This window comes from Lepus europaeus, chromosome 10 (genome assembly GCF_033115175.1).
Source record: "Lepus europaeus isolate LE1 chromosome 10, mLepTim1.pri, whole genome shotgun sequence".
Taxonomy (NCBI): Eukaryota; Metazoa; Chordata; class Mammalia; order Lagomorpha; family Leporidae; genus Lepus; species Lepus europaeus.
Window position 1 is genome coordinate 65,048,640 of NC_084836.1, and position 24,659 is coordinate 65,073,298.

The following is a 24,659-nucleotide window of genomic DNA, read 5'->3' on the forward strand; positions in this document are numbered from 1 at the left end:
GACCTTTCTGTCTCTCTCACTGTCCACTCTGCCTGTCAAAAAAAAAAAAAAACACACAAAACAAATAAGTGAAATAATTCTTAAAAAAAAAAAAAAAAAAAAAAAAAACACTCCTCTTGTGGCTGCTGCCGTGGTACATTGGGTTAAAGTCCTGGCTGCTCCACTTCCCATCCAACTCCCTGCTAGTGCTCCTGGGAAGGCAGCAGAGGATGGCCCAGGTCCTTGGGACCCTGTACCCATGTGGGAGACCTGGAGGAAGCTTCTGGCTCCTGACTTCAGCCTTGCCCAGCCCCAGTCCTTGTGGCGATTTGGGGAGGGAACCAACGGATGAAAAGATTCTCTCTCTCTCTCTCTCTCTCTGCCTCTCAAATAAATAAAATATATCTTTAAAAAAGCAAAGCAAAGAAAAACCTCTCTGGCCGTCTTCTTTTCCTTAGAAAGTAAATGGAATTTGTAAGTAGTGTTCATCGAATAGTTTGGGTGCTTACTACCAACCTATTCTCTGTAGGTGCTACTCAGTGAAACCTCAATTTTTCATATCTCTGAACTACCAACACTTTTTGAGCACAGAAAATTGTTTTGTGGATATTGTTTACTGTTTCTTCATTCTACTTGTCTTATGAGCATTGAGGACGTACTTATAATTAAGGTTTTAATTATTCTGGATAAGTATACTATGTGATGTTTATTCAGTTTATTATCTTTCTCTTCTATTTGTGCAGTCCTTAGTTGTTGGCATAAGATGGGCTTGCATATTGTTGCCATTCTTATAATTTCATTCTCTTACTTTGTGAAAAGTGGCTAGCTTTTTTTGTTGTTGTTGTTTTGCTTTATTAAAGATTTGTTTATTTATTTGAAAAGCAGAGTGAGAGACAGATCTTCCGTCTGCTGGTGTGCTCCTCAAATGCCTGTAATAACTAGGGTGAGGCCAAGCTGAAGCCAAAAACTCCATCCAGGCCTCCCAGACATATTAGCAGGAAGCTGGATCTAAAACAGCACTCTTATATGGGATATGAGTGTCCCAAGTGGCAGCTTAGCCCAGCCTGCTGGCTTGTATTAATAGTTTTATTTTTCCCTGAATAGTCTGAAGATGATGAGAAGCTGAAAAAGAGGAAGGAGCGATTTGGAATTGTCACAAGTTCAGCTGGAACCGGAACGACAGAGGATACAGAGGTAAAATATACCTAGGATGTTTTAATATAGACTTTTGAAGGGAAATGAGTGAATAAATTGGAGAAACACGTGTTTTCCCCTAGCCTTTTTTTTATCATTATTATTTTTTTAAATTTATTTTCATCTGTTTGAAAAGCAATGAAAATGATATCTCCCATTCTCCAGTACACTGCTCAAATGCCCACAACAGCCAGGACTGGGCAGACTGAAGCCAGGAGCTCAGAACTACATCTGGGTTTCCCATGTGAGTTGTAAAGGCCCAAACCCTTGAGCAATCATTTGCTGCATCCCATGAAGCATCAACAGGAAGGTGAGGTAGAAGCAGAGTAGCAGGGGCTCATGTGGAAGTCTGACATGGGATGCAGGCATCTAGGTGGTGGCTTAACCCTCTTAACCACAACTCCTGTCCCGCAGAATACTTCATAAGTGCTCAAATAACTGGATATTTTACCTTTTCCTTGATAATTTTTTCCTGAAGTGTATCCACACCTATTTTTTTTTCTGAAGTATCCATGCCTAATTCCATCAGCCTACTTAATTCAGTATTAGAGTCTGTTAACCTACTAGCAAAGAGCATAACATTTAGAATCAAGTAGGCTTGGTTTTAAAAAGTAGCTCTGCTGCTTAGTATTACTTAATAAGTTATGGTACTTTCTTGAACCTCATTTTTGTCATCTGGGAAGTGTTTTTTTTAAGAATGGAATAAAATGATTTTATGTCAACTGGGATGGTTCTGCTTAGAATGAGGCCTGTCTTTTTGTAAGTATTATGGTATTTTCTCTTACTGTTATCTGCTAGATGTGTTTGCTTTAATCATTTAATGAAGGCCATCTCCAACCCAGACACACTTTAGTTGTGCCTAACTCCTCTCTGGAATGGGACCATGGACTCAAATGAAACTTCTTGTTCCTATCATTTTGTTTGCTAAGTGTTTCTCAAGATAAAAGAGTTTTTGTTTTTATTTATTTATTTAAAAGTCAGAGTTACCCAGAGAGGAGGAGAGGCAGAGAGAGAGAGAGAGAGAGAGAGAGAGAGAGAGGTCTTCATTTGGCTGGTTCACTCCCTAATTGGCTGCAATGGCCAGAGCTGTGCCGATCTGAAGCCAAGAGCCAGGAGCTTCCTCCAACTCTTCTCACGTGGGTGCAGGGCCCCAAGGACTTGGGCCATCTTCTACTGCTTTCCCAGGCCATAGCAGAGAGCTAGATTGGAAGTGGAGCAGCCGGGACTCGATCCAGCACCCATCTGGGATGTCGGTACTGCAGGCGGCAGCTGTACCCACTATGCCACAGCACTGGCCCACCAAGAGTTTGTTTTTAAGACTGGTGTTCATCCCTATCTCAGATTGCCCTGGGGTAACTAGCTCACTGAGATTGATCATTGACATCTTTGGTTTGCTGATATGAGAGTATATATAATGGAACCCAGGTGTCCCTTGAGATTCATAAAGAGTGATTGAAATCATGTTAAAATAATGAATGTTGGGGGCCAGTGCTGTAGCATAGTGGGTAAAGCCACTGCCTGCAGTGCTGGCATCTCATATGGGCACAAGTTCAAGTCCCAGCTGCTCCTCTTCTGATCTAGCTCTCTGCTATGGCATGGGAAGGCAGTGGAAGATGGCCCAAGTGCTTGGGCCCCTGCACCCACATGGGAGACCCAGAAGAGGCTCCTGGCTTCTGGTGTTGGATAGGCCCAGCTCTGGCCATTGCAGCCATTTGGAGTGTGAACCAGTGGATGGGAGACCTCTCTCTCTCCTCTCTCTCTCTGTCTGCCTCTGCCTCTCTGTGACCCTGCCTTTCAAATAAATAAATCTTTTTTTTTTTTAATTAATATTTTTAGAATTAAAGATTCTTGGGAGACAAAGAATTTGGAATGTTTTCTTTCATTTAATCCAAATGTACTCCTCTCCAGCTACCTCTGCAGATAATCTCAAAATTATTACATTATGTATTCAAAGTCTTGTAAAACTTCTTAATGGATAAATAGCAGAGTCATTCTTAGAAATACACTCTGAAATTTAGAGACAGATCAGTTTATGTTCCCATTAGGAAAAATTAAAGGAGTTGATATTATTTGTGCTGTTGAAAACAAAATGCTGTCTGTTGTAAGTATCTGCTTACTAACTGACTTAGCTTAAAGTAAACTTAAGGTTGTGGTTTTTGTTTTTGTTTTTTTGTTTCTTTGACAGAGTGGACAGTGAGAGAGAGAGAAACAGAGAGAAAGGTCTTTCTTTGCCGTTGGTTCACCCTCCAGTGGCCGCTGCCGCCGGCGCTAAGCTTGTTTTAATTCTGGTTAAAATTACTCTTTCCTTGCAGAAGAAATGTTTGTTAAATTAGGCATGTTTACTCTGTGGATAGATTTGGCTTCCCCAAGTTGAAGATGAGGATGTTGTTGGGTGGCAAGAAAGAGTGTCTTTAATTGGGACCATCAGTTTATGGAAGGAAGTAGTCATTTCTGAGGCAGATGGAGTTATATGAACAAGATGGTTTTTTTTTTGATTCCAAAGAATTATATCAGTATCCAAGTAGAATGGGCTGTGCTTTTGTGTACTTGGCTTTCTGTTTTAATCTCTCTATATATCTATATCTATATCTATATCTTTATCTTTATATCTATGTCTGTGTCTATGTATATGTATATGTATATATAGAGAGAAATATATTTAAAAATTAAAATTATATTTAAAAGATTTACTTATTATTAAATTAAAAAGATTTATTTATTTGAAAGGCAGAGTTAGAACTCTTCCATGTGCTGGTTCACTCCCCAAATGGCCACTATGGCTGGAGCTGAGCTGGTTTGAACTTCTTTCAGCTCTCCCATGTGGGTGCAGGGGCCCACGGACTTGGGCCATCCTCCACTGCCTTCCTGGGCCACAGCAGAGAGCTGGACTGGAAGAGGAGCAACTGGGACAGAATCTGGTGCCCCGACCGGGACTAGAACCCCGTGTGCTGGCGGCACAGGTGGAGGATTAGCCTATTGAGCTGCGGTGCCGGCCTAGCCCTTGTTTTAATCTATATTAAACCTCTGGTTGAATGGTATAAAAATAGGCTCCTCTTTGCTTGGGGGCAGTGGTTGGAGTGAAGTTGAAGCACTCAGTGCTGGTTTTTTGTTTTGTTTTGTTTTGTTTTGTTTTTGTTTTTTTAAGATTTATTTTATTTATTTGAAAGACAGAGTTACAGAGAGGTAGAGACAGAGAGGTCTTCCATCCACTGGTTCACTCCCCAGATGGCTGCAATGGCTGGAACTGCGCTGATCTGAAGCAAGGAGCCAGGAGCTTCTTCCAGGTCTCCCACGTGGATGCAGGAGCTCAAGGACTTGGGCCATCTTCTACTGCTATCCCAGCCCATAGCAGAGCTAGATCGAAGAGGAGCAGCCGGGACTAGAACCGGCACCCATATGGGATGCTGGCGCTTTAGGCCAGGGCTTTAACCTGCTGTGCCACAGCGCCAGCCCCGTCAGTGCTGTTTTGTGAATCACTCCCAGAATAACAAGCCTTTCAACTACCCTGATTTTTTGTGCCTGTCTTTGGTGTTGTCTCCCTTGAGGTCCATGACAGGAACTTGTCTACAAACACTGTCCTGTTTTCAGTGTATTCTGTTGGTATTGAAGATTCATTTGCCTCTCAGTGGATTGGAAGCCTAAGGAATAACTGCTGCTGAGCCTGATTGCTCAGAGGGCGTCCTGCTCCTTTCCGGTGAATAGCATCTGAGAAGTCTCCCATCTCCTCACTGACTGGAAGACTTCCTAGTCTGTTAAGAACCCACTATTTCTAGGCTACATTGTTCTAGGCTGAGCAGTCCCCTGGACTTCAGGAAGCTTTCCACTGTTCACCCTGCCCTGCCCGTTTTCCGTTCCTCCTCACCCTCTTTTCCCACTAAACCTCCCCAATTCTAAATGGATAACTGGGAAGATTCGGGAATGAAATAGTTGGCTGTCAAGCTTAAGTCTGGGCCTTGTGACAATGCATGTGAGTTTGGTTTAAAACAGCCAAGAACTTGGGCCACTGTTGTCTTGCAATCTAATTTTTTTTTTCTTACTGCTTTTTCTTTACAGGCAAAGAAGAGGAAAAGAGCAGAGCGCTTTGGCATTGCCTGATGAAGAGTTCTTGATGCTTTTTGTTCTATAGTGGTTTCCATTTCTCTGATTCTTCTTGGTCACATATATGTATATATATATACCTAAATGCACAGTGATGTGCCCACGTTCTGCCTCACTGTGAGGGAGCGTGTACCCCTGGTACATCCGTGAATTCCAGCAGCAATTTGACTTATTGCTGTTCAGCTGTAAGGTTGTTGTCTTTTTGTTTTTAATTATTTTGCTTGTTAATAAAAAAAAAAATAGAAAAGAGAACATTGTGTTTTATTAGGTGATCCTTTAAGTTCTTGGAGCCAGATTAAGGGAGCTTCTGGGGTAAATATAGGGAATTAACCATAATTTCTTTATCCCTTAGAAAAAAAGATAAGGAAAAGGTTGGAATCTCTCTTGTAGCTTGTTTTTACTCTCTTGGACTGGCTAGCAGACATCTTTTTACCACTTTATCCAAAAGGACACATAATCCTGAATTTTTACTTCAGCAGGTTAGAATGACCCGTTGAGAGAAAACTGAGAACCTGGCAAGCTAAAGCTAAAGAACTGCCCATTTGGAGGCTTTGGAGACATGAACAAAGGGGAAAGAAGGTTAAACTTTTGATACCTCCTTAACCCAGTAAATGTTACACCTGGAGCAACCTTTCTTCCCACTATCTCCCTGTCTTTACTTCAGGCTCTGATCTTAGGGTTAGCTTTTTCTTCTCTCTCTTGTCTTCATCTGAAAACAGAACCAGAGAAAATAGTTTCCTCTTGTAACTTCAGAGAATCTCTACTCCAGGAGGGTAAAAAAAAAAGGATGAGGGAGTAACAGCAGATGTTGATAATGGAGTGGAGTAATGGATTTGTAGACGTTTTCTTTACCCTGTCTCTTGGTCACCCTTTTTTTTTTTTTTTTTTTTTTGACAGGCAAAGTGGACAGTGAGAGAGAGAGAGACAGAGAGAAAGGTCTTCCTTTTTGCCGTTGGTTCACCCTCCAATGGCCGCTGCGGCCGGCATATCTCACTGATCCGAAGCCAGGAGCCAGGTGCTTCTCCTGGTCTCCCATGCGGGTGCGGGGCCCAAGCACTTGGGCCATCCTCCACTACCTTCCCGGGCCACAGCAGAGAGCTGGCCTGGAAGAGGGGCAACCGGGATAGAACCCGGTGTGCCGGCGCCACAAGGCGGAGGATTAGCCTGTTAAGCCAGGGCGCCGGCCATGCTTCCAATTTTTGATACAGTGTTTCCCAATGGTGGGAATTTCTTTACTTTTTTCATCCCATTCCAGCAACTGTTCATATGTTGGTCAGGAGTCTCTAACTTCCAAGTCTGATTACCAGATCTTCCTCTTCCCTGTCTCATTGTACTAATCCTACACATACTCCTTGAGTAGGAATAGTTCAGGATACATATGTATTTTTACTAATTCAGTCTTAAAATAGTCATTTGCATTTGGAGACAAAATAAACAAACAGGCTTGTAACTCTGGGGTCCAAGCACCTTTCCTCCTGTCCTCCAGTCATCCTAGTTTGTCTGACTGAGCATGCACTTGTGGTTAGCTGACTGTCATTTCCTTGTTCTGAAGGTATGGCATTCTCTGCATACCTGGAAGCTCTTAATGAGGCAGTCTGAAAAGCTGTGGAGGGAACTGGTTTCCCCAGCTGTAAATCTGCACATTTATGGTTTTCTAGGCTCATTCTTTTTCTCTACCATCACTTTAAACTGCCCTTCCCCGCACCCCAGCTCTTGAGAACTGCTGAAGATAGAAGGCTAGAGGCCTCTGTGGAGGTGGGGCCATAGGAAGGCAGGTATAAATAAGGGCAGGGCTTCTTGGTGTTGAGCTGAGTCCTGTTGCTATGTCTGACATGAGAAACAATGGGTGAGGGGCTTTTATATATAAGAGGATAACCTTTTTTAATGATCTTTTTTATATGAGGGCCTCTAACATACAGTATAATTCGCTTCTAATTAGTGAAATCTCCTCCCAAAAATCTAATCAATCCTCTTGCTATTGCCAGACTAATAATTTCTTTTCTCCAAGGAGAATGAAAATTTGAACCCAAAATGTTCTGTTCCCTTCTTACTGCTTTTTTCCTCTGATGTTCCTGTGTTTAGTTTTCCACCTCTCAGGTCACTTAATAGAATAGATTAAAATGTAATATTGTGTAGCAGCTACTTAGATTTAATTCCTTGTTTCAACATAACTTGCTCTGAGACCTTCGGCAAACTACTTATCTTTGACTTTTTCCAGACTCTTTACCAATAGGAACCGTTCCTTGTGAAGGCTGCTGTGAAAATTAACTGATATTATCACGTTATGTACTTAGCACAGTTTGCTCACCATTGTTTGCATAGAAAACTTCCTATCAATATTACCTCTTAATTCTACTAGGTGACTGGGGTAGGTTCCCTGAGTAGGTTCCAGTTAGAGGGTGGAGGGGAAGCAGATAGGTTGAGTATGTTCATGGTGCCCGCTTATACAGTTGTATTTGGAGGTTTGGAAGAGATAGAGTTCCAGTTGCTACATTAACCCTAGCTTACTGTCAAGAAAGGTGACATCGCCACCTGGAACACTGACATTCCTGCTTCTGCTCCACAAGAGACTAAATGGAGGTTTAGTCTGATGGTTCCTAGCCTAGGGTTGCTCACATCCAAAAACAGGCAAAGGCAGAGTATAGAGCTGCATGTACTGGTTTGAAGGATGTCTTAGAAAAGACTTAAAGGTCATCTGATAAGGGACGTGTGTTGTGGTGCCACAGGAAGCCCATTTGTGACATCTGCATCCCTATTAAAGTGCGAGTTTGAGTCCTGGCTATTCCACTTCCAATCCTATTTCCTGCTAATGCATCCTTGGAGGTAGCAGATGATGGCCCGAGTGCTTGGACCCCTGCCACTTACATGGGAAGCCAGGATGGAGTTCCTGGCTTCTGGCCTAGTCCAGGCATATGGGGAGTGAACCAATGGATGGAAAATCTCTACCTCTGTTACTCTTTCCAGTAGAAGAAAATAAATACATTTTTCTAAAAATGCCATCTTGTAGCCTCTTCTGGGCATCCTCCTAACACAGGAGACAAATGAGCAGTAGGGGAGGAAACCCATTTAGTCAGGACAAGAGCTAAAAGTAGGCGTAGGTAAAGCAGTTCCCTTGGCAGAATACAACCCATAGCACTTTTGTTACTCAACCAGTTTTAAGCTCACTTTTAGAATTGGTCTGGGGTAGGGTCAGTCTGTGGATATCACAGCCGGGGCAGGGAAGGCATTGGGGCACACTGAACCCTTGCAAGGGCCCTGTGCGTTCTGGATCAGCTTGATGTCCTGACAGCTTTCCTTTTTTTTTTTTTTTTAATGTGAAGCAAAATTCTTTTGCTGCTAACTCTTATGCCCTGAGACTTGTGCTATAGGTGCATGGAGAAATATTTACATTGGACTCAAATATTTGAGATGCTTAATCACTCTTGTTCCACTGACAAACTGAATGGCTGTGGTTTGGTTTGTGGGTTTTAGTGAAACTTGGTTGATGAAACCCAGGATCAAGGACTGCAGATGACAGACTTGATCTGGGTCACCTCGAGAACTTTCCGCCTTGGCCATTCCATGGAGGCTGAGAGTTTCTATCAGCTTTGGGGCTGTTTGGGATCAAACTCTCCAGAGAAGAGCTATTCTAGGTCCTCTGCCCATCTTCCCTGGGGCTGCATGTCCCCACCCTCTTCCCATATGCCCTTAGTGTTTCTTTGCTTGCTGTGCAGACCCCATCTTTTTAGTTTTACAAGGTTTCCTCTTTCAGATCTTACTTGATGCCTGGTCTCCAAGGTACAAAAGTGGCGCTTGATTAGGGAGAAGAGCTCAGTACTGAATTCTAAACTCTTTGACTGCTTTTATTTTTCTTTTTTCAGGTTCAAGTGCTGGATTGTGTCATGTGACTATCCCAAAACTCAGAGCACCCTATGGCCATCTTTGCCCTCTGTCACATAACTTGAAAACTGCCAGATGGCCTTTTTGCAATGGTTCCCTCCAGGAAGCCTTGAGCTCAGTGAAGAAGTCCTTTTCCCGGCATTCCAGTGCCCCCGTCAGCCCCATTCTCTTCAGACACCCTTAACAAACAAAGGCAATCACACACATGATGTAACAAATACACAAAGTGAATAATTACACTAATAACGATATGTTTGAAGAGGCACTGGCCAGGTCCACACACATAAGGTGAAAAGGGGTGCTAGCTCCCGCTGGGCTGTCAGGCCGTGCCAAGCCTCTTAACCCTATGCCTCTTTGGGTGTAGGGAAGGAACAGGGGAATGAGACTTCAGCTCATAGATACATGTTCATAAGAGAAACTCCCCCAAGGGTCTTTATTTGGTGGTATTAAAGGGGCAATGTTCTAAGTATCCCCCAAGTTCAACGCCCTAGCTCTCTAGAATCTGTAGAGGGAAGTTACCTGGTGCCTGCTGCCCAACTCCCACCCCGTGCCAAGCACAAGAGGCATTTGAACTTGGAAGCGTCTTCTGTTCTTCACTTCTCTGTTCTTCTCCTTCCACCAAGGGAAAACGGTGTTGCTGGTCAGTGTGTGGTGTTCTCCAAGATCGGGGCAGAAGGGTGAGCAGGGCCAGAGAGGAGAAACTTGGGGTTAACATAGCTGCTGTATGGGAGGAGGTGAGTAGAAAAGCTTAACAGCTGTCCGTTCCTCTGCTGAAAAACTTCACATCACTTTCTCACTGTGAGAATAGGAATAAGATGCTAAAGCTTACCATCTTGGCCAAGTGAGAGTCGTGCTCTTGGGAAAAACAAGCCTTCCAGGGGTGCTTACCAGCTACAGGCTGTACTTCAGTACTGTTTGTATCAGACCCATAACTGCTGGTCCTACTTAGAGTGACAGTCTTGTGGAAAGTTCTTCCCATCTGCTCTCCTGACAGCCTCTTGGTTCTCTCTTGGAGCCCAGAGGCCGGTGTAAGGTGTGGATGCGGTGTGGAGATTCTCAGCTCCTCGGCTTCAGGCACTGTCCAGCTGGGAGGCAGAGGGGAACTTGCACTCTGAAGCCTGTGCTCCTCTAGCCTCACCTCTTCACCACTACTCTGGTGCCCTGGTTATCTGTCCCACAGCGAGAGGTATTTTATGTCCATAAAGTGCCCGTGGTAAGTGCTCAGAATTCATCTCTTGGCTGTGGCGGGTGCTGCTATTTCTCCATCGAGGGGAAGAAGCTGAGGCACAGTGCGTCCAGAGGAGGGTGGTCAGGGTTGTGGGAGGAGCGAATGGGCTCAACTAAGTGACTTGAAGTGGCAGCCAGTATCTGCCTGCTTCCTAGCCCTCCCGTCCTCTGCTCTAACTGGCCTTGTCAGGCACATTTCCCCACTGCGTGGTCCCTTCCCTGCTGCCAGGGACTGCTAGATTCCAAAAATAAAAGATAAAAATAATTATAGACACTCTGTTCTCTTGCTCTCCCTCTTTCCACCCTGAGCTTTGGGGTTGGGGGACTAAAATGCCCCCCGCTCCGGAATCCCTTCTACCTTGGTCTGCTGGCTCTGTTCCCTAGCCCAGAGCAGTGATTTGGATTCAGATGCCCTGCAACCTTCAGCCTCCATACTTTTCCCTCCTCGGCCCCTCTGAACCTTTTCTAGACCTGGGGGACTCTGCGGTCTTTATACCCTTTTTTATTTTTTGACCTGAAAGTGGAGGCTGGGGCAGGGGCATTCCACAGGCTCTTTGGTCTCTCTTGGCTGAGGGGAATTTGGGCATAAGCAGGCGGCACCCTTTGGCTAAGTAACACATGAGGGTGGGCCTGAGGGTTAGTTCAGTGGCTCTCATCATACTGATCCTGGATATCGAGGGCTCCCCCAACCCCAGCTCATAAACCCTAACCTTTTACTGTTACTATGACCAGTGGCTTCAGTTCAACCCGTTTGGCTCAGGAAGGTTGAGTTAGGGTGATTCCAGGTTAGAAACTTCCACGTGCCAGTCCTCCTGCCCTTTACTCCCACTCCCAACCCTGGAGGCTTTATACAAGTGCTTAAGCGGGTGGGCGTTAGGGGAGTGCAGGGTTCGGGAAATAAAGGAAAAATGGGGCACTGGGCAGGGGTCCTCCTATTCCAGTAAAGCCAAATACCAAAAAAAAAAAATGTAAAGTCATAATAAATAAATAAATAAATTCCCAAATCCTTAACTTTTGCCCCTGCCCTCACTTCCCTTCCCCTGGCCACTGATGAAGGGAAAGAAGGGAGAAGCTAAGAATGGATTTTTGATGTCCTCTCCTACTGAGTAGTTGGGGGATCTCCCCAGACTATACCAAGCCCCTCACCTTGCCAGTGGGAGGAAGGAGGCTCGGTGTGGGGCTTTCCTTTATTCCTCCGTTTCGGTCTCTCTCAGTGTCTGTCTCTGCCTAGTCTCTGTCTCTTCTGCCTCTCTATCCCTTTGCCTTCTCCCTGCGGCTCTTTTTGTTCCACCATCTCTATACCTGTCTCTACACCTCTCTGTCTTCTTGCCAAACCTTCTCACCTGCGAACCTCAGACGCTCCCCACCCTGACCATGCCCTTCCTTCCCCTTTCCCCAGACCCCTCACCTCTCAATCCCCACCTGCCTCCCTCTGTTGTATTGCACACTGCTTGGTCAGGGAACAAGGTGTGATGTTCATGGGGAGAGGTGGAGGGAGCTGTAGGGCTTGGGGGGAATGGGGGCCAGGGCTGGGGGTCTCAGGGTAGGGTCTGTGGGGGAGGCATCCACTGTCCCCCACCTTAGGAGCAGCCACAGCGATCCACCACCATGCCAGGGATCTTGCCGTAGATAATCTGCTGCTTGTCATTGAAGTAGAGCATGTTGATTGGGGACATCTTGGTGGGGGTACAGCAGGGCCCAGCAGAGCCTCTTGGGTTGGCCTGTTGCACCAAATGGGTGTGCGGATACTTTTGCATGAACATGTACTCGCACTGGCCAGAGCAGTAGTTGGCCTTGTAGCGCTTAGGTGCGATGATCCAGTCCCAGCCGAAAGCCTCAAAGTCCACTGTGAGGGGGTATCGGCAGCAGCGGGACTCACTGGAGTGCTCATCACAGTCCAGGCCCAGGTTCCGCCGGGACCGTTTTGTGTTCTCTAGGACTCGAAGCTCCATGAAAGGGTGCTGAGGGTCAGGGAGAGGGGAAAGAGATGTGACACAGCCCTGAGCAGTTCTTCTGCCCTGTTCTTTTCCCACCTGCCTCAACAGGGGTGTCAGAACAGACACCACTGGCTTCTCACCTCTTCCACTGCTCCCACCCCCACACCTTATCTGCTGCCCACTCCTCTTGCCAGCTAGCCATCTCTCCTTCAGCTCACCTTACCTAATTCTTCCTCTTCTGGCAACCTAACCCTCAGCAGCCCCTTGGCCCAGGGCCTCATTAACAGCCAGTTTCTGTGTTCCCATGGATCTCCTGTTAACTGACCCCTTCACCCCAAATCCTGTTTCACCTCTTTTCTGGCTTGGATCCCTGAAAAGTGATAGTTGCTGCCCCGCCCCCTCAACTCCTCTAGCCCCAGACAAATAATGCTGGTCTCCAACCCCATTCACATCCCTGGTCCACCTTTTCCAACATCCCCACCTCCTTAGGGCCAGGTTACACATATCCACCACCACTTCAGGCCCCCTGCTCACCAGCCCCTCAGCTCCTGGCCCCAGGGAGGTGACAGCCAGGTCTGTGCCACTGGGATCAAAGGCGTTGATCTCGATGCCCCAGTTGCTCTGCGGCTGGCGGAACCAACTGTGGAGCACTTGCTTGAAGTCGATGCTCTGCCAGTGGCCGGAGCGCGAGTGCAACTCAATCTTGAGTGAGCGGATACGGATGTGCCGACGTCCTCCACCCCCTACCCCTGCGGTCCCTTCCCCAGTCAGGGGTTTCAGTCGCAAGATCTGCAGGTAGACGGTGGCTGGGCGGGGCACTGGCCGCAGGTACACCCACAGCTGGGCCTTCAGTACCTTTGTGAACATCACCTTGGGGCTGAAGTGGAAATGGCAGCAGAGAGGGCTGCCATCTGTCTGCACCGCAGGGTCGGCTGGTAAGAGAGAAGGGGACACAGGATCAGCAAAGGGTGCCGTGGAGGGGGTCCTGCGCAGCGTTGGCAGTTTTGGGCTCCTCGGCCTGAGTTTTACAGCTCTTTACCCTTTTACGCCTGTCGTGTTGACTACCATATACTCTCTGGAGGGTGATGGCTTTGCCAGACCTTACTTCCTTGTGCCCATCCCCTATTCCACTGGTTCTCCTGTACCAGGTAACCTGCAGAGACAGTCAGCAGGGAATTCTCCCTCGATCTGCATCCTTTCTTTCAACTTTTCCCAGGACATGGGGCTCCAACTTTTTCTGAATCTTTGATGCTTTTTGTGGGAGCCATACCTCTTACGACACCTGCTACCCTATATCACCTTGTCCGAATTTCAGATCTACACTCTGTGAAATAGGATTACCCAAGCACTTGTGCACTGAACTCCCCATTCCCTCTCTCCTAAGTTTCCTGAGCTGCTTCCTCGTCATTGTCACTATTACGGGTTGAGCTTCTTAGGAGCGTGGGAAACGGCCTCTGTAATGACAGAGCAGTTAGAGCTGGCCATCTCCTCCCCCCTGAGCTGCTTCCTTTGGCGTCTCAGTCCAGTGCTCGTGAGTCTTTACATCTCTGACCCATTTCCCCTTGTTCTGGAACATAAGTGGACCCATCTTGAGTCTGCGGGAGGGGTCCTTCCATTCCAGCTTCTTACCCACTTCCCTTTTCTAATCTTTTTGTTTTTTTAAGATTTATTTATTTTACTTGAAAGAGTTACACAGAGAGAGGAGAGGCAGAAAGAGAGGTCTTCCATCCACTGGTTCACTCCCTAATTGGCCACAATGGCTGGAGCTGCACTGATCCAAAGCCAGGAGCCAGGAGCTTATTCCAGGTCCCCAACATGGGTATAGGGGCCCAAGGACTTGGGCCATCTTCTACTGCTATCCCAGGCCATAGCAGAGCGCTAGATTGGAAGTGGAGCGGCCGGGACTCGAACTGGTGCCCATATGGGATGCTGGCACTGCAAGTGGTGGCTTCACCCACTACGCCACAGTGCCAGCCCCATTTTTCCAAATTTCTTAAGTCAGTTGGGAATGCTCTCAATCATGCCTCCCTTGGACAGGAATACCCAGCCTCACTCTGCATAGATTGGAAGAATCAGAAATGAGCTTCCAGAACCATGTGAGTACAGTCAGAGGGTACAGGCCCTTGTATGTCATGGTCATGTCATGTCATGGAGGACTTAAGTTCTGTGGAATCCCTCAGCACCCCACCCCGAGAAGTGAGATGAACAGGAAGGTGCTCAGTGAACTTCATAGATGCAGGATGATACACAAAGTTCTCTGCAGCTTCTTTTCCCTTGGCTCCTCGGAGCCCCAGGACTCTAGTAGGTCCCCAGGTACGCCCTGGTCACAGCTGCAGTGATGGTGTGATGGAGCAGGGTTTGGGGGGCGGTGACTCAGGGATTAAGAGCATAGCTGGGGGGCCGGCGCTGTGGCATAGCAGGCTAAGCTTCCCCCGCGGCGCTGGCATCCCATATGGGCGCCAGTTCTAGTCCCAGCTGCTCCATTTCTGATCCAGCTCTCTGCTATGGCCTGGGAAAGCAGTGGAAGATGACCCAAGTACCATCAAGCTTGGGCCCTTGTACCAATGTGGGAGACCCGTAAGAAGCTCCTGGCTCCTGGCTTCAGATCAGCACAGCTCTGGCCGTTGCAGCCATTTGGGGAGTGGATCAGCAGATGAAAGACCTCTCTGTCTCTCTCTCTCTCTCTCTCTCTCTCGCTCTCGCTCTCCATCTCTATCAAATAAATAAATAAATAAAATGCTTTAAAAAAATAAGCAAGAATTTATTAAAAAAAAAAAAGGCATAACTGGGCCAAGGAAGCTATTGGGGAGATGAAGAGTGACAAGCAAATACCCACATGGTAAAGTGTGCCTCATGTCAGAATAGGAATTGTCCACTTTCTTGTTAAAAGGAACCTCCAGGAGGGTAAACACGGTCTGTTAACACTGTGTCTACTTTGCTCATCATTGTAGTTTTAGCGCCTCCTGTAGTACTAGATAGTTCTCAGCAAATGTGTGCTGAATGAACTCTCTACACTCTTAATTATACTGGCAAGTGCCAGAAAGTTCTTCATGATATCCAAGCTCTGTTCCTTGGCTACAATCAAAGAGGGTTCATTCAGTGCCTGACTCCTTGTTAGCCCGTATCTCACCTCACCCACCAAACTTCTTGGTGTCATACAGACAACGATGATTTTTTCCATAGGAATGCTGATCATTAAATAAAGTGAAATAGTATGAAAATAATAGTAACTTCTACGATTCTTAGTTTGTTAGTTTTTTAAGCTCAGAATGTGCCCCTACCTAGGCTGACAACAGTGTTTGGAGATTGGGGACTGGGCACTGTCCCTGTAAGTCTGGTTCCTCTGACACCAGGGAATCTCCGTGTCCTTCCCCCATGGATGTAGGGACGGCACATGGAAAGAAAGGTAAGGAGAAAGATGGGATTTAGGGATGAAGTCGAGGCAGAGGCAGAGAAAGGGAGGCGAGAGTAGGGACAGAGGAGAGAGGAGTAAGTTTGGGAGTTGGAGAACCTGGGCCTGGGGAACAGAAGTGGGTGGGGCTAGGAAGCCCAAGGTGCAGGGCACTGAGCCTAGCGAGGTAAAGACGGGAAAGGACAGAAAGGGGACAGAGGGAGGAACAAAGGAGGAGGAGGTAGAGCTGAGAGGGAAACGGGGGGCTTGGGAGTCCCCAACACACAGGGCGGGGAGGGGGCCACATCTGTGTTGGATTGATCGGGCTGGTGGCAGGCAGCAGGTCAGGTTTAGTAGGCGGCGCTGGTGGGGGAGAGAGGTCATTGCACTATTTTCAGCAAAAGCCCAACCCCCTCCCTGCTCACCGCCTTCCCCTCCCGCCCCCCTCAACACACACTCTCCCAACCCAGGCTGGAAGGCCTAGGGGCTGGAGGCTGGGCTCAGAGGGCAGGGGCCTCTCAGCGCGGGGAGGAGAGAGAGACTGAGGGGCTGGACTTGGCTCCCAGAAGAGCAGGGGGCTGGGGTGGGAGAGCCTGAGAGGGTACAGGGAACTAGGGCAGGCATAGCAGCCTAGGAGAGGTGGGGGCTGGGGTCCAGGGTTGAGGGCTGGGGGAGGGGAGGGAGGGGGAGGGGAGAGGAGGCCATCTCTGCTGACAAACACCTCCCCCGATTAGCAGAGCACAAGTCTCTTATTAAAGCGGGTCCCTGGGGATTAGACTATAAAAGTCTCTTTTTCCTTTTCCCCTCTCTCCCTCCCCTCCCCTCCGCTCCCCCTCCCTCTCTTAAGAGCGCAGCTAGGCTCTTAAAGGGGACGTACAATACCTGGCCCCAGTTCCCTTGTTATCCAAGTCCTGGGGTGGCATAGGGGCAAAGTTGGGGTGTGGCCCCACCTGCTGGTTCTACCCCCTCCCAGGCCCAACTTGCGCGGCCCAGTCCGTGCATGCCGGGTCAGTTCACTTCCTGCAGCCCCATCACCAGAGAGAGCTCTGGGGCTTGTGGGTTCAGGGATGCCAGGGCTAGTGGAAGGAAAGGGAAGTCCACAGCCCCACTGCCCGTCCTGGGAATGCTCAGGCACACTGCACCACGCAGACCAAAGTGTCTTCCCCCTGTACCCCACCTTCCTCTACAACTCTGTCTCCTAGAACCCCCCAGCCCTGCCCCCAGTCTCAGACTGACCCTGGCTTCCTCCAGCAGAGGGAGGCTGAGGAAGCCAAGGCTGGGTCCCCACGCCTTCACCACCCCAGCGCCTTCACCACCCCGGCCCCATTCCTTCTCCGGTCATTGAGTTTTCTTTTCTTCCCAGCTCGTGGAGATCTGCAGGATCCCGGAGCCGCCCAGCCTCCGACTCACATACCTGGGCTCCCTGCCTTGCCCATGGGGGTGGGCCACTAAGGATCCCTGCAGCCCCCAGATTTTTATGACCCATCTGCCAATAAACCAGGCTCCCCCTCTCTTCTGTTCAGAGCCATAAAACCAAACTCGTGTGTGTGTGTGTGTGCGCGCGCGGGCGCGCGCGTGTGGAGTTGGGGGGAAACCTTGCCAAACCACTGGGGAGTAAGACAAGGCCTGGTTCCCTGGAGTTGGGGGGTCAGTGGGGGAGGGGAAAGGGGAGTCACCTGACCCTAGGGAGAGCTGGGGTTGTTGGTGGTGGTGGGGGTATAGTATTGGCCTGGATTTTCCAGGCCATAAAATTTCGAAGCAGCCCCCGTCATTTAACATGTTCATCTTCCGTTTGGCCCGCAGCTCGGATGCCTGGGTCCCCAGCCCCCTACCCTCACCATCTACTTCTTTCCCTTTCTCCCCAGGTCCTTCTCTCCTTAAGTCCAGCTGTCCACAGGGACAGTCAAGTAAGGGATGGAGCAGTGAGGTCTGAGTAGCCAAACGGGGGCCCTCAGCTCCCAGCACGACGGAGTTGAGTTGGCTGAGCTCTGTCAGTACCGACCGAGATAGCAAAGCTTTCCCGGGCCCCTGGGATACCCGGTGGGAGACGCGGCTCAGGACGCAAAGGGTGCCAGACGGGCTGCCAGGAGCGACCCAGGGCTCTGGGTTTGCTGTTCGCGGAGAGCTGGGGCGTGCTCCGTTTTCTGCAGCCCGGCGGGCGCGTGCGGAGAGGGCCGAGAGCACCGCAACCTAGCGGGAACTGCGGGGCTCCCGGAGCCTCCCAGGCTCCCCAAGGCCCTTCGGGACAGAGTCTCGCTGCCCGGTCCCCTGGCTGCAGGCCCTGGCTTCCTCGAACTCCTCGACAGGGCCTTTCGTACCCCGGGGTGGGAGGCAGCATCTCGCAACCCGCCCGGTTCGCTCCCCCCACCTCTGAGAGCGGGGCGTGCACACAACTCGGCAGCCCACGCCACCGCTCGGAAAACTTCTGCGGAGTAGCCCCAGATCCCCAACCCGTCAAGTTTCCGCAGAAAAGCCTTCTGGGCCGGGGCAGTCGAAGCCGCATCCCACCGCCCGCGCCCCGCAGCGCACTTACTTTCCTGGGCCATGCTAATGACGGTCTCAGTGGTGGCGTGGTACTCGTCCTCCTCCAGGAAGTCCTCGGGCTGCAGCGCGTCGCCCTGGAAGTCGTGCAGGTCCAGGATCTGCTGCAGCGGCGGCGCCTTGGGCAGCAGCTGCTTCACCACCTCGCGGCTGATGTTGGGCGCCTCCTTGAGCCGCAGCTTGCTCAGGATCTGCGACTTGATGCTCTCCAGGCGCAGCTCGCGGCTGTGCTGCCGCCACACGCACACGGGGCAGCCGTCCGGCTCCGGCGCCACGGACGGGGCCGGCCGGCTCGAGCGCTCCCCCCCGGCCCCGGCCCCGGCCGCCGCCGCCGCCGCCGCCGCCGCCGCGGGGCCCTCGGCCGCCTCCCCCCGGGGCCGCAGCTCCAGGGCGAGGAGCAGGAAGCCCAGCAGCAGCGGGGCCGCGAGCACCATGCTGGAGGGGAGGGGAGGGAGGACTGGGGGGCGGGGACGCCGGAGTCCCGGGGGGAGGGGGCGGAGGGAGGAGGGAGGGAGGAGGAGGGGGTCCCGGCGGCGCGGGATTGGGGGCTGCCCGGCCGAGGGGGGGCCGGGGGGGCCGGGGGCGGCGGGCGCGCGGGCGGGGCGGGCGGGCGGCCGGGGCGGGCGGCTGGGGGGGCCCGAGCCCGGGCCAGGCCCTTTATAGCCCCGGCCCCCGTGTCGTCAGCGGCGGCGATTGGCTACGGAGCCAACAAAAGAGGTAGCGCTGTCATCCGAGGCGAGAGAGGGAGCCGGAGAGAGCCGAGGAGTAGGGAGGGAGGGAGTGCGGGCCCTGAGTGGGATGAGCAGAGCCGAGAGATGTGGGGCAGGGGCGCAGAGCGAGGGAAAGTCCGATCGAGGGAGAGCTGGGAGCGCCGGAGCGCCGGAGCGCCAGGGCGAGGAGCCGCGGCTGGGGGGAGAGGGGAGACAAAGAGGGGCAGGCGAGTCCGAGGGCGCCAGGCACCGGGCCGGGCAAAGACCAGGCAGCTGGCGGGAGAGGCGGCGTGGGGGCAGTCCCAGGGGAGGACAGCGCCGTGCGCACCGGACAGGGAGGCCAGGGGCTGCAGAGCGGACCGGGAGAGACGGGCGCCTGGCAGAGGAATGGGAACAGGTGCAGAGGAACCGATGGGATAGAGCCCAGGACCCCGAAAGGCCAGTGGGGGTGGCAAAGATAGGCAGACCCCGATGGGGGGGGGGGGTCCCTGAGGAGGCAGCGCGTAGGGCAGGCGCAAGGCAGGAGTGACAGCCAGAGGCAGCCTCTGTGGGAGTGCGGGGAGGTGGTGGAGGTGGTGAACTCAGCCCAAAGTGCTGGCTTGTGGCAGCCGCGGGCTGGGCGCAGAGGGAGACCAGCAGAGGCAGCGGCCCAGGCTGGGAGGTGACGGGCAGCAGGTGTAGAGCTGGGACCACAGCGAGCTCCAAACCGGGCTTCCCCGGGCCCAGTGGAGTCAGCAGGCTGCAAGAGGGAGGAGCCGGGGGCCATCGGGGAGGGGGACCTGGAGGTCCAGCTTCCCTAACTGTGCCTTTGGAAGGGACTGGACTTGCAGGAGAATGGGAGACAAGCATTGTAAGGGGAGGGACCCAGATGTGGGATCAGACCCAGTCTTCTGATGCCACCTTGGGCATCGTCCCATAGCGGAGGGCAGGAGTGCTTTGAGGTTGCTTAACTCCTGATGTTCTGACCCCAGTTCCTCCAGGATGATTTTTTTTAACCCCAAAGCCCTGGAGATCAATAAACAGGAAATGTTCCAGGGACTCAGGTCTTGTTTATTTCCTGGCGCATGCAATGGTTGTTGAGTAAATGGATAAGCTCCGTTATCATGCATGAGGGACGTTGGGTCCTCTCTGGAAGTCGGCTTGGCATAGGTGCAGGGAGCACTGGGCAGTGGAGAGAGTTGGGGCTGGGGGCTGGAGTGCAGTGAGGATGCAGGTGTGAGGGGAGAAGGTGTGGGGGTCAGGGGCCCGAGCCGGGGATCTTGGTGCATTTTCATGGTGCATGTTCATGGGGGACAGGGCCTGAGGCTGCAATAGAATGGAACAAAAACAGACCGCTGCTTCCCTCCCTTGCTTTGGACCGGAAAACAGGCATCTAGGCATCCAGGCATCTCAAGTTCCTTCCTCGAAGAGGTGGGACAAGGAGGTCACAGCACCGACCATCCTCGGAATCCTCTGGCTGAGGCCCTCATGGGGGTTTCTCTTTCTTTGCAATTCTTTTCCTCTCCTCTCTGACCGCCTGGAGCCTTTCCCACAGATGCTGGCATATCCAGCATGTTTTTCTGATGTCATCTTCACGGCAGAATGGCAAACACCTTGAGAGCAGAGGCGGTGTTACCTCTGGCTCTCAGCCCCGTCTTCACTTCCTGGCCAAACACGGCCCTTGTGGCAGGTGCTCCTTTCCTCGAGAATCATGTGGTGTGGACAAGACACTGGGCAAACGGTGCCAGGCCCAGCCCAGGACAGATGCCCCCGAGTGTCTCCACTGAGCTGCTCCAGGCACCTCAGAAACCACAGATGAGGGGCACTCACCTCCCGCATTGAAGTGCCCTGTTTCAGTCTCTGATCCAGCTTCCTGCCGGTGCAGTCAGTGATGGCTCAAGAACTTGGGCCCCTGCCCCCAACGTGGGAGACCTGGATTGAGTTCCTGGCTCCTGGTCTCCGCCTGCCCCAGGCCTGGCTCTGTCGGGCACTTGGGGAGTGAACCACTGTTTGGAAGATTTCTCTTCATCTGTCTCCCTCTTTCTCTGCCTTTCCAATAAAATGGGGGAAAAAAAAAGTGATTTAAAAAAATCAAATCACAGATTTGGGGCCAGCACTGTGCTATAGCAGGTAAAGCTGCCACCTGTGACATCAGAATTCCCATGTGGCAGCCGGTTCAAGTCCTGGCTGCTCCACTTCTGACCCAGCTCCCTGCTAATGGCCTGGGAAAGCAGTAGAAGATGGCCCAAGTGCATGGGCACCTGTCACCCATGTGAGAAACCTGGAAGAAGCTCTTGGCTCCTGGCTTCAGCATGACCCAGCCTGGGCCATTATGGCCACTTGGGGAGTGCACCAGTGGATGGAAGGTTGATCGATCTCTCTCTGCCTCTTCCACTCTTTCTGTAGCTTTGACTTTCAAATAAATAAATAAATAAATATTTATTTATATATAAAATATATTTATATATATTTATTATATATATTCCTTAAAAAGTCACAGATTAAACAGAAATCTCAGGGCTGGCGCTGTGGCGCAGCAGGTTAATACCTTGGCCTGAAGTGCTGGCATCCCAAATGGGTGCCAGTTCAAGACCCGGTTGCTCCACTTCCAATCCAGCTCTCTGCTATGGTCTGGGAAAGCAGTATAAGATGGCCCAAGTCCTTGGGCCCCTGCACCCACGTGGCAGACCTGGAAGAAGCTCCTGGATCCTGGTTTGGATTGGCGCAGCTCCGGCCATTATGACCAATTGGGGAGAGAACCAGCAGATGGAAGACCTTTCTGTCTCTCTCTGCCTCTCCTCTCTCTGTTTAACTCTGACTTTCAAATAATAAATAAAATAAATCTTTAAAAACAAAAAAACAAACAAACAGAAATCTCTTCTCCCCCTCGAATGTGGGCCATCGCACAGTCCCAAGGTGACGGAGCATCACTCCTCCCACCTAGAAACCTGGACACAGCATTCCATCCCCTTCTCTTGACCGTGTCCCAGTCTTCCTCCGTTGATTCTTCTTCCTAGAGTAACTCCCACTCCTAGCTCCCCTCCCTCCCGCCCACTGGGGACTTGGCTCTTTCCTGGGCCTCAGCTTGGAGGAGATTTTCTAAGTGGCAGGCAGGAGTCCTTTCCGGCCCCCACCCCTGTCTAGGCGAGATGCTCTCCCTAGGTCTACCTGGGCTGTGACGGGTGTGGTTAACCACAAGGCTTTGAGAATCTAATTCGGCTGCCTGCATCAAGTCCCAGCTCTCCCCATGTTCTGGCTGTGTCAACTTGGGCAAGTTATTAAATCTCTGTATGCTTCAGATTTCCTGTGTAAGATGAGAGTAAACCCTGCACCTATTTCCTAAGATCGTGGGGGCGAAATGGTTGACGCCTCGATCCAAGTGCATTTGTGTGTCCTTACTCTTGCCCCAACTTAGAGCCCTCCCACTGGGAGACCCAAGAGAGCGGGAGTGTTTTGAGTGTTCTTCAGTGGCCTGGCCCTGCTCAGTGGACCTGGCTGGAGATGCTTGGGGAAGTGAAAGCTGCGTATTAATGCTCATGCCGGTTACGGTGTCTGCCAAATACCAGGGAGTTACAGTCAGGAGCAGTTTGAGACAGGATTTCCAGCTCCTGGCCTCTGCCCTGGTTCCAGGACTGCGCTTAACCAATACGTGGACAAGGCTGCCATCTCGTGGTGGGATCCGGAATGTCAACTCTTGGGAGGTGAAATTAAAGCCAAGATTTTGGGTGTGTGTTTTGGGGGGGATAGTTTCCAATTTTTCACTTTAGACTTCTGGTCCGAGGAGAAGTTCTAGGAGTTTATCCCAGTGCGCTAGGCCTCGTCCTTTCTCCAGCCCTTGTCTTTTTCCTGACGGCCCCTCGGGCGTGGTCCCTGCGGGAACTAACGCCTCGGGAGCGTCACAACCCCAGCTGCCCCCAGGCTCACTCCTGAGGAAGGCGCCCCGGTCGGCAGGGATCCGGACGTGGGGATCTCACCCTAGTCCAGCGAACTGTGCCTGGGCGCCCCGCCCACCGCCTGGTCTCCCTGGCAACTGCTCTCCAGCGCGGGAGCCCCCACCCCCAGCGCGGCGTTCCCCCGGCAACCTCCAGGCCCGCCTCCTCCGAGGTTCTGACTGGTTCGCGGCAAACGTGGGCCTACGGGGAGGGCGTCGAGGTGGCACGGGTGGGCGCGAAGGCGGTGGCCTTCCGGGGGCAGGGGGCGTTCCGGGGACCTGGTAGGCGGAGGGGTGGGGGGCGAGAGGTACCTGCGCCGCTTCTGGGCGGGTCTGGCGCCGCGGGGAGGCCCCGCCGCCGGGGTTCGCGGCTGAGGTGCGGCTGCCGGGTGGCGAGGCGGCCGTAAGGCGCGGCGGCGCCTGCTGTCCCGCACGCCCGCCCCGCAGCCGCGTCGTCCGCCGGAGCCGGGCTCGCCCGTGGCCGGCCCTCCTCTCCCCTCCGCACGCGGGGTCCTCGTCCTGGCTGAGCGCCCCGTGTTGGGAGTCGGTGGACGCGTTCCTTGGCGCCGCGGGCCTTCTCTGGAGGCGCGGGGTGGGGCGGGGGGCGAGGCGCCCCCAGGGCCTCCCTTCCCGCACCGGCCCCCGGGGCTGCGGGGAGGCAGTTCTGGGCCGCCCCCGGGCCTCTGCCCACAAACCCTGCGGGCCCTGGAGCAGAAGCCCTTCCTTGTGTAATTACCGCCCTCTCCCACACCAGTACTGAACCCGGTCATTATCTTGCCTGGGTCCCTCGGGGCGGCCCCAAGGCCCTCCAGGAGAGGTTGGGAGTTGGCAGGAGGTGGCCAAAGAGTTTGTGTTTTGGGAGAGGGGTGGCAGTGGAGGCAGGACGCCACGGAAGGGGCTGCACCCCCCCCCCCCGCCCGGCCAGCTCCGCACCCGCTGGCTGCACGCCCTCTCTTCTCTTCCCTCGACCCCAAGCCTCTCAGCTCTTTCCTGCCTCTATTTTCCGGGTTTTGGGCCCGATGCCGGGGCTGCCTCAGAGGGCCACACTGGCCCTGGAGCTGCTGGTTAGGAGAGCAGGGGTCTGAGAGCTTGTCCAGGAACACCAGGACGCTGGCCGAGGGGCTGACCTAGGCTGCCAGGAGTCGGGGAGCTGCAGGCGGAAGTGGTGGTGTTAAGATTTGTGTATTTTATTTGAAAGGCAGAGTTACAGAGAGAGTGAGAGACAGAGATCTGCCATCAGCTGGTTCCCTCTCCAGATGACCACAATGGCTGGGGCTGGAGAGACGGTCTGGGTCTCCTACATAGGCAGCAGGGGCCTGAGGACTCGGGCCGTCTGCTGCTTTTCTAAGCGCGTTAGCGGGGAGCTGGATCAGAAGCGGAGCAGCCGTTGGCTCTAACTGGCACTCATGAGGGGGTGCTGAAGCTTAACCCACTGTGCTATGACACCGACCCCGAGGCGGGCAGGTCTGGAGGGACCAGTGTCCAGAGAAGAGTCAGTGATGGGCACAGGGCAGTGAAGGTGAGGTGTGTGCAGCGATGGTGAGAGCGTGACCAGAGAGGCGGGCTGGGTGCCGGGAAGGAGACACAGAAATCAAGAGACTGGAGGGCGAGACAAGCTGCCCATGGGAAGGGTGCAGCCGGTCTGGGAGGTGGCTGGTGTGGCTGGTGAGCACCCCCTCCCTGGGGCCTCTCAGCGCAGGTCCTTGGATGCTCCCCCATGCTGTGCAAGCCCCCCCACCCCACCCCCAACCACCTAAGAATCTTGGAGACTGGGATTTCTGGCACAGAGGTTA

The 24,659-nt window shown here is 52.1% G+C and overlaps 2 protein-coding genes across 6 annotated transcripts in view; one reads left to right on the plus strand and one right to left on the minus strand.

Moving 5' to 3' along the window:
- LOC133768722 (SAP domain-containing ribonucleoprotein) overlaps positions 1–5,529 on the plus strand; it is a 77,105-nt gene extending 71,576 nt beyond the window's left edge. For 4 of the 5 annotated variants that reach the window (XM_062203513.1, XM_062203512.1, XM_062203514.1 and 1 more), the window contains exons 16-17: positions 1,084–1,173; positions 5,227–5,529. In XM_062203513.1, the coding sequence (XP_062059497.1) occupies positions 1,084–1,173; positions 5,227–5,268 (132 nt within the window). In that variant the 3' untranslated portion in view covers positions 5,269–5,529. The remainder of the gene's footprint in view (positions 1–1,083; positions 1,174–5,226) is intronic. The other variant, XM_062203516.1, reaches the window with a different exon arrangement.
- A 3,439-nt stretch (positions 5,530–8,968) lies between these two features.
- Positions 8,969–18,680, minus strand: GDF11 (growth differentiation factor 11). The gene is made up of 3 exons (XM_062203523.1): positions 18,239–18,680; positions 12,849–13,246; positions 8,969–12,338 (listed from the first exon to the last, which is right to left on the minus strand). Exons 1-3 carry the CDS (start codon positions 18,678–18,680, stop codon positions 11,958–11,960), a joined length of 1,221 nt encoding a protein of 406 aa, XP_062059507.1. The 3' UTR covers positions 8,969–11,957.
- Positions 18,681–24,659: the final 5,979 nt, after the last annotated feature.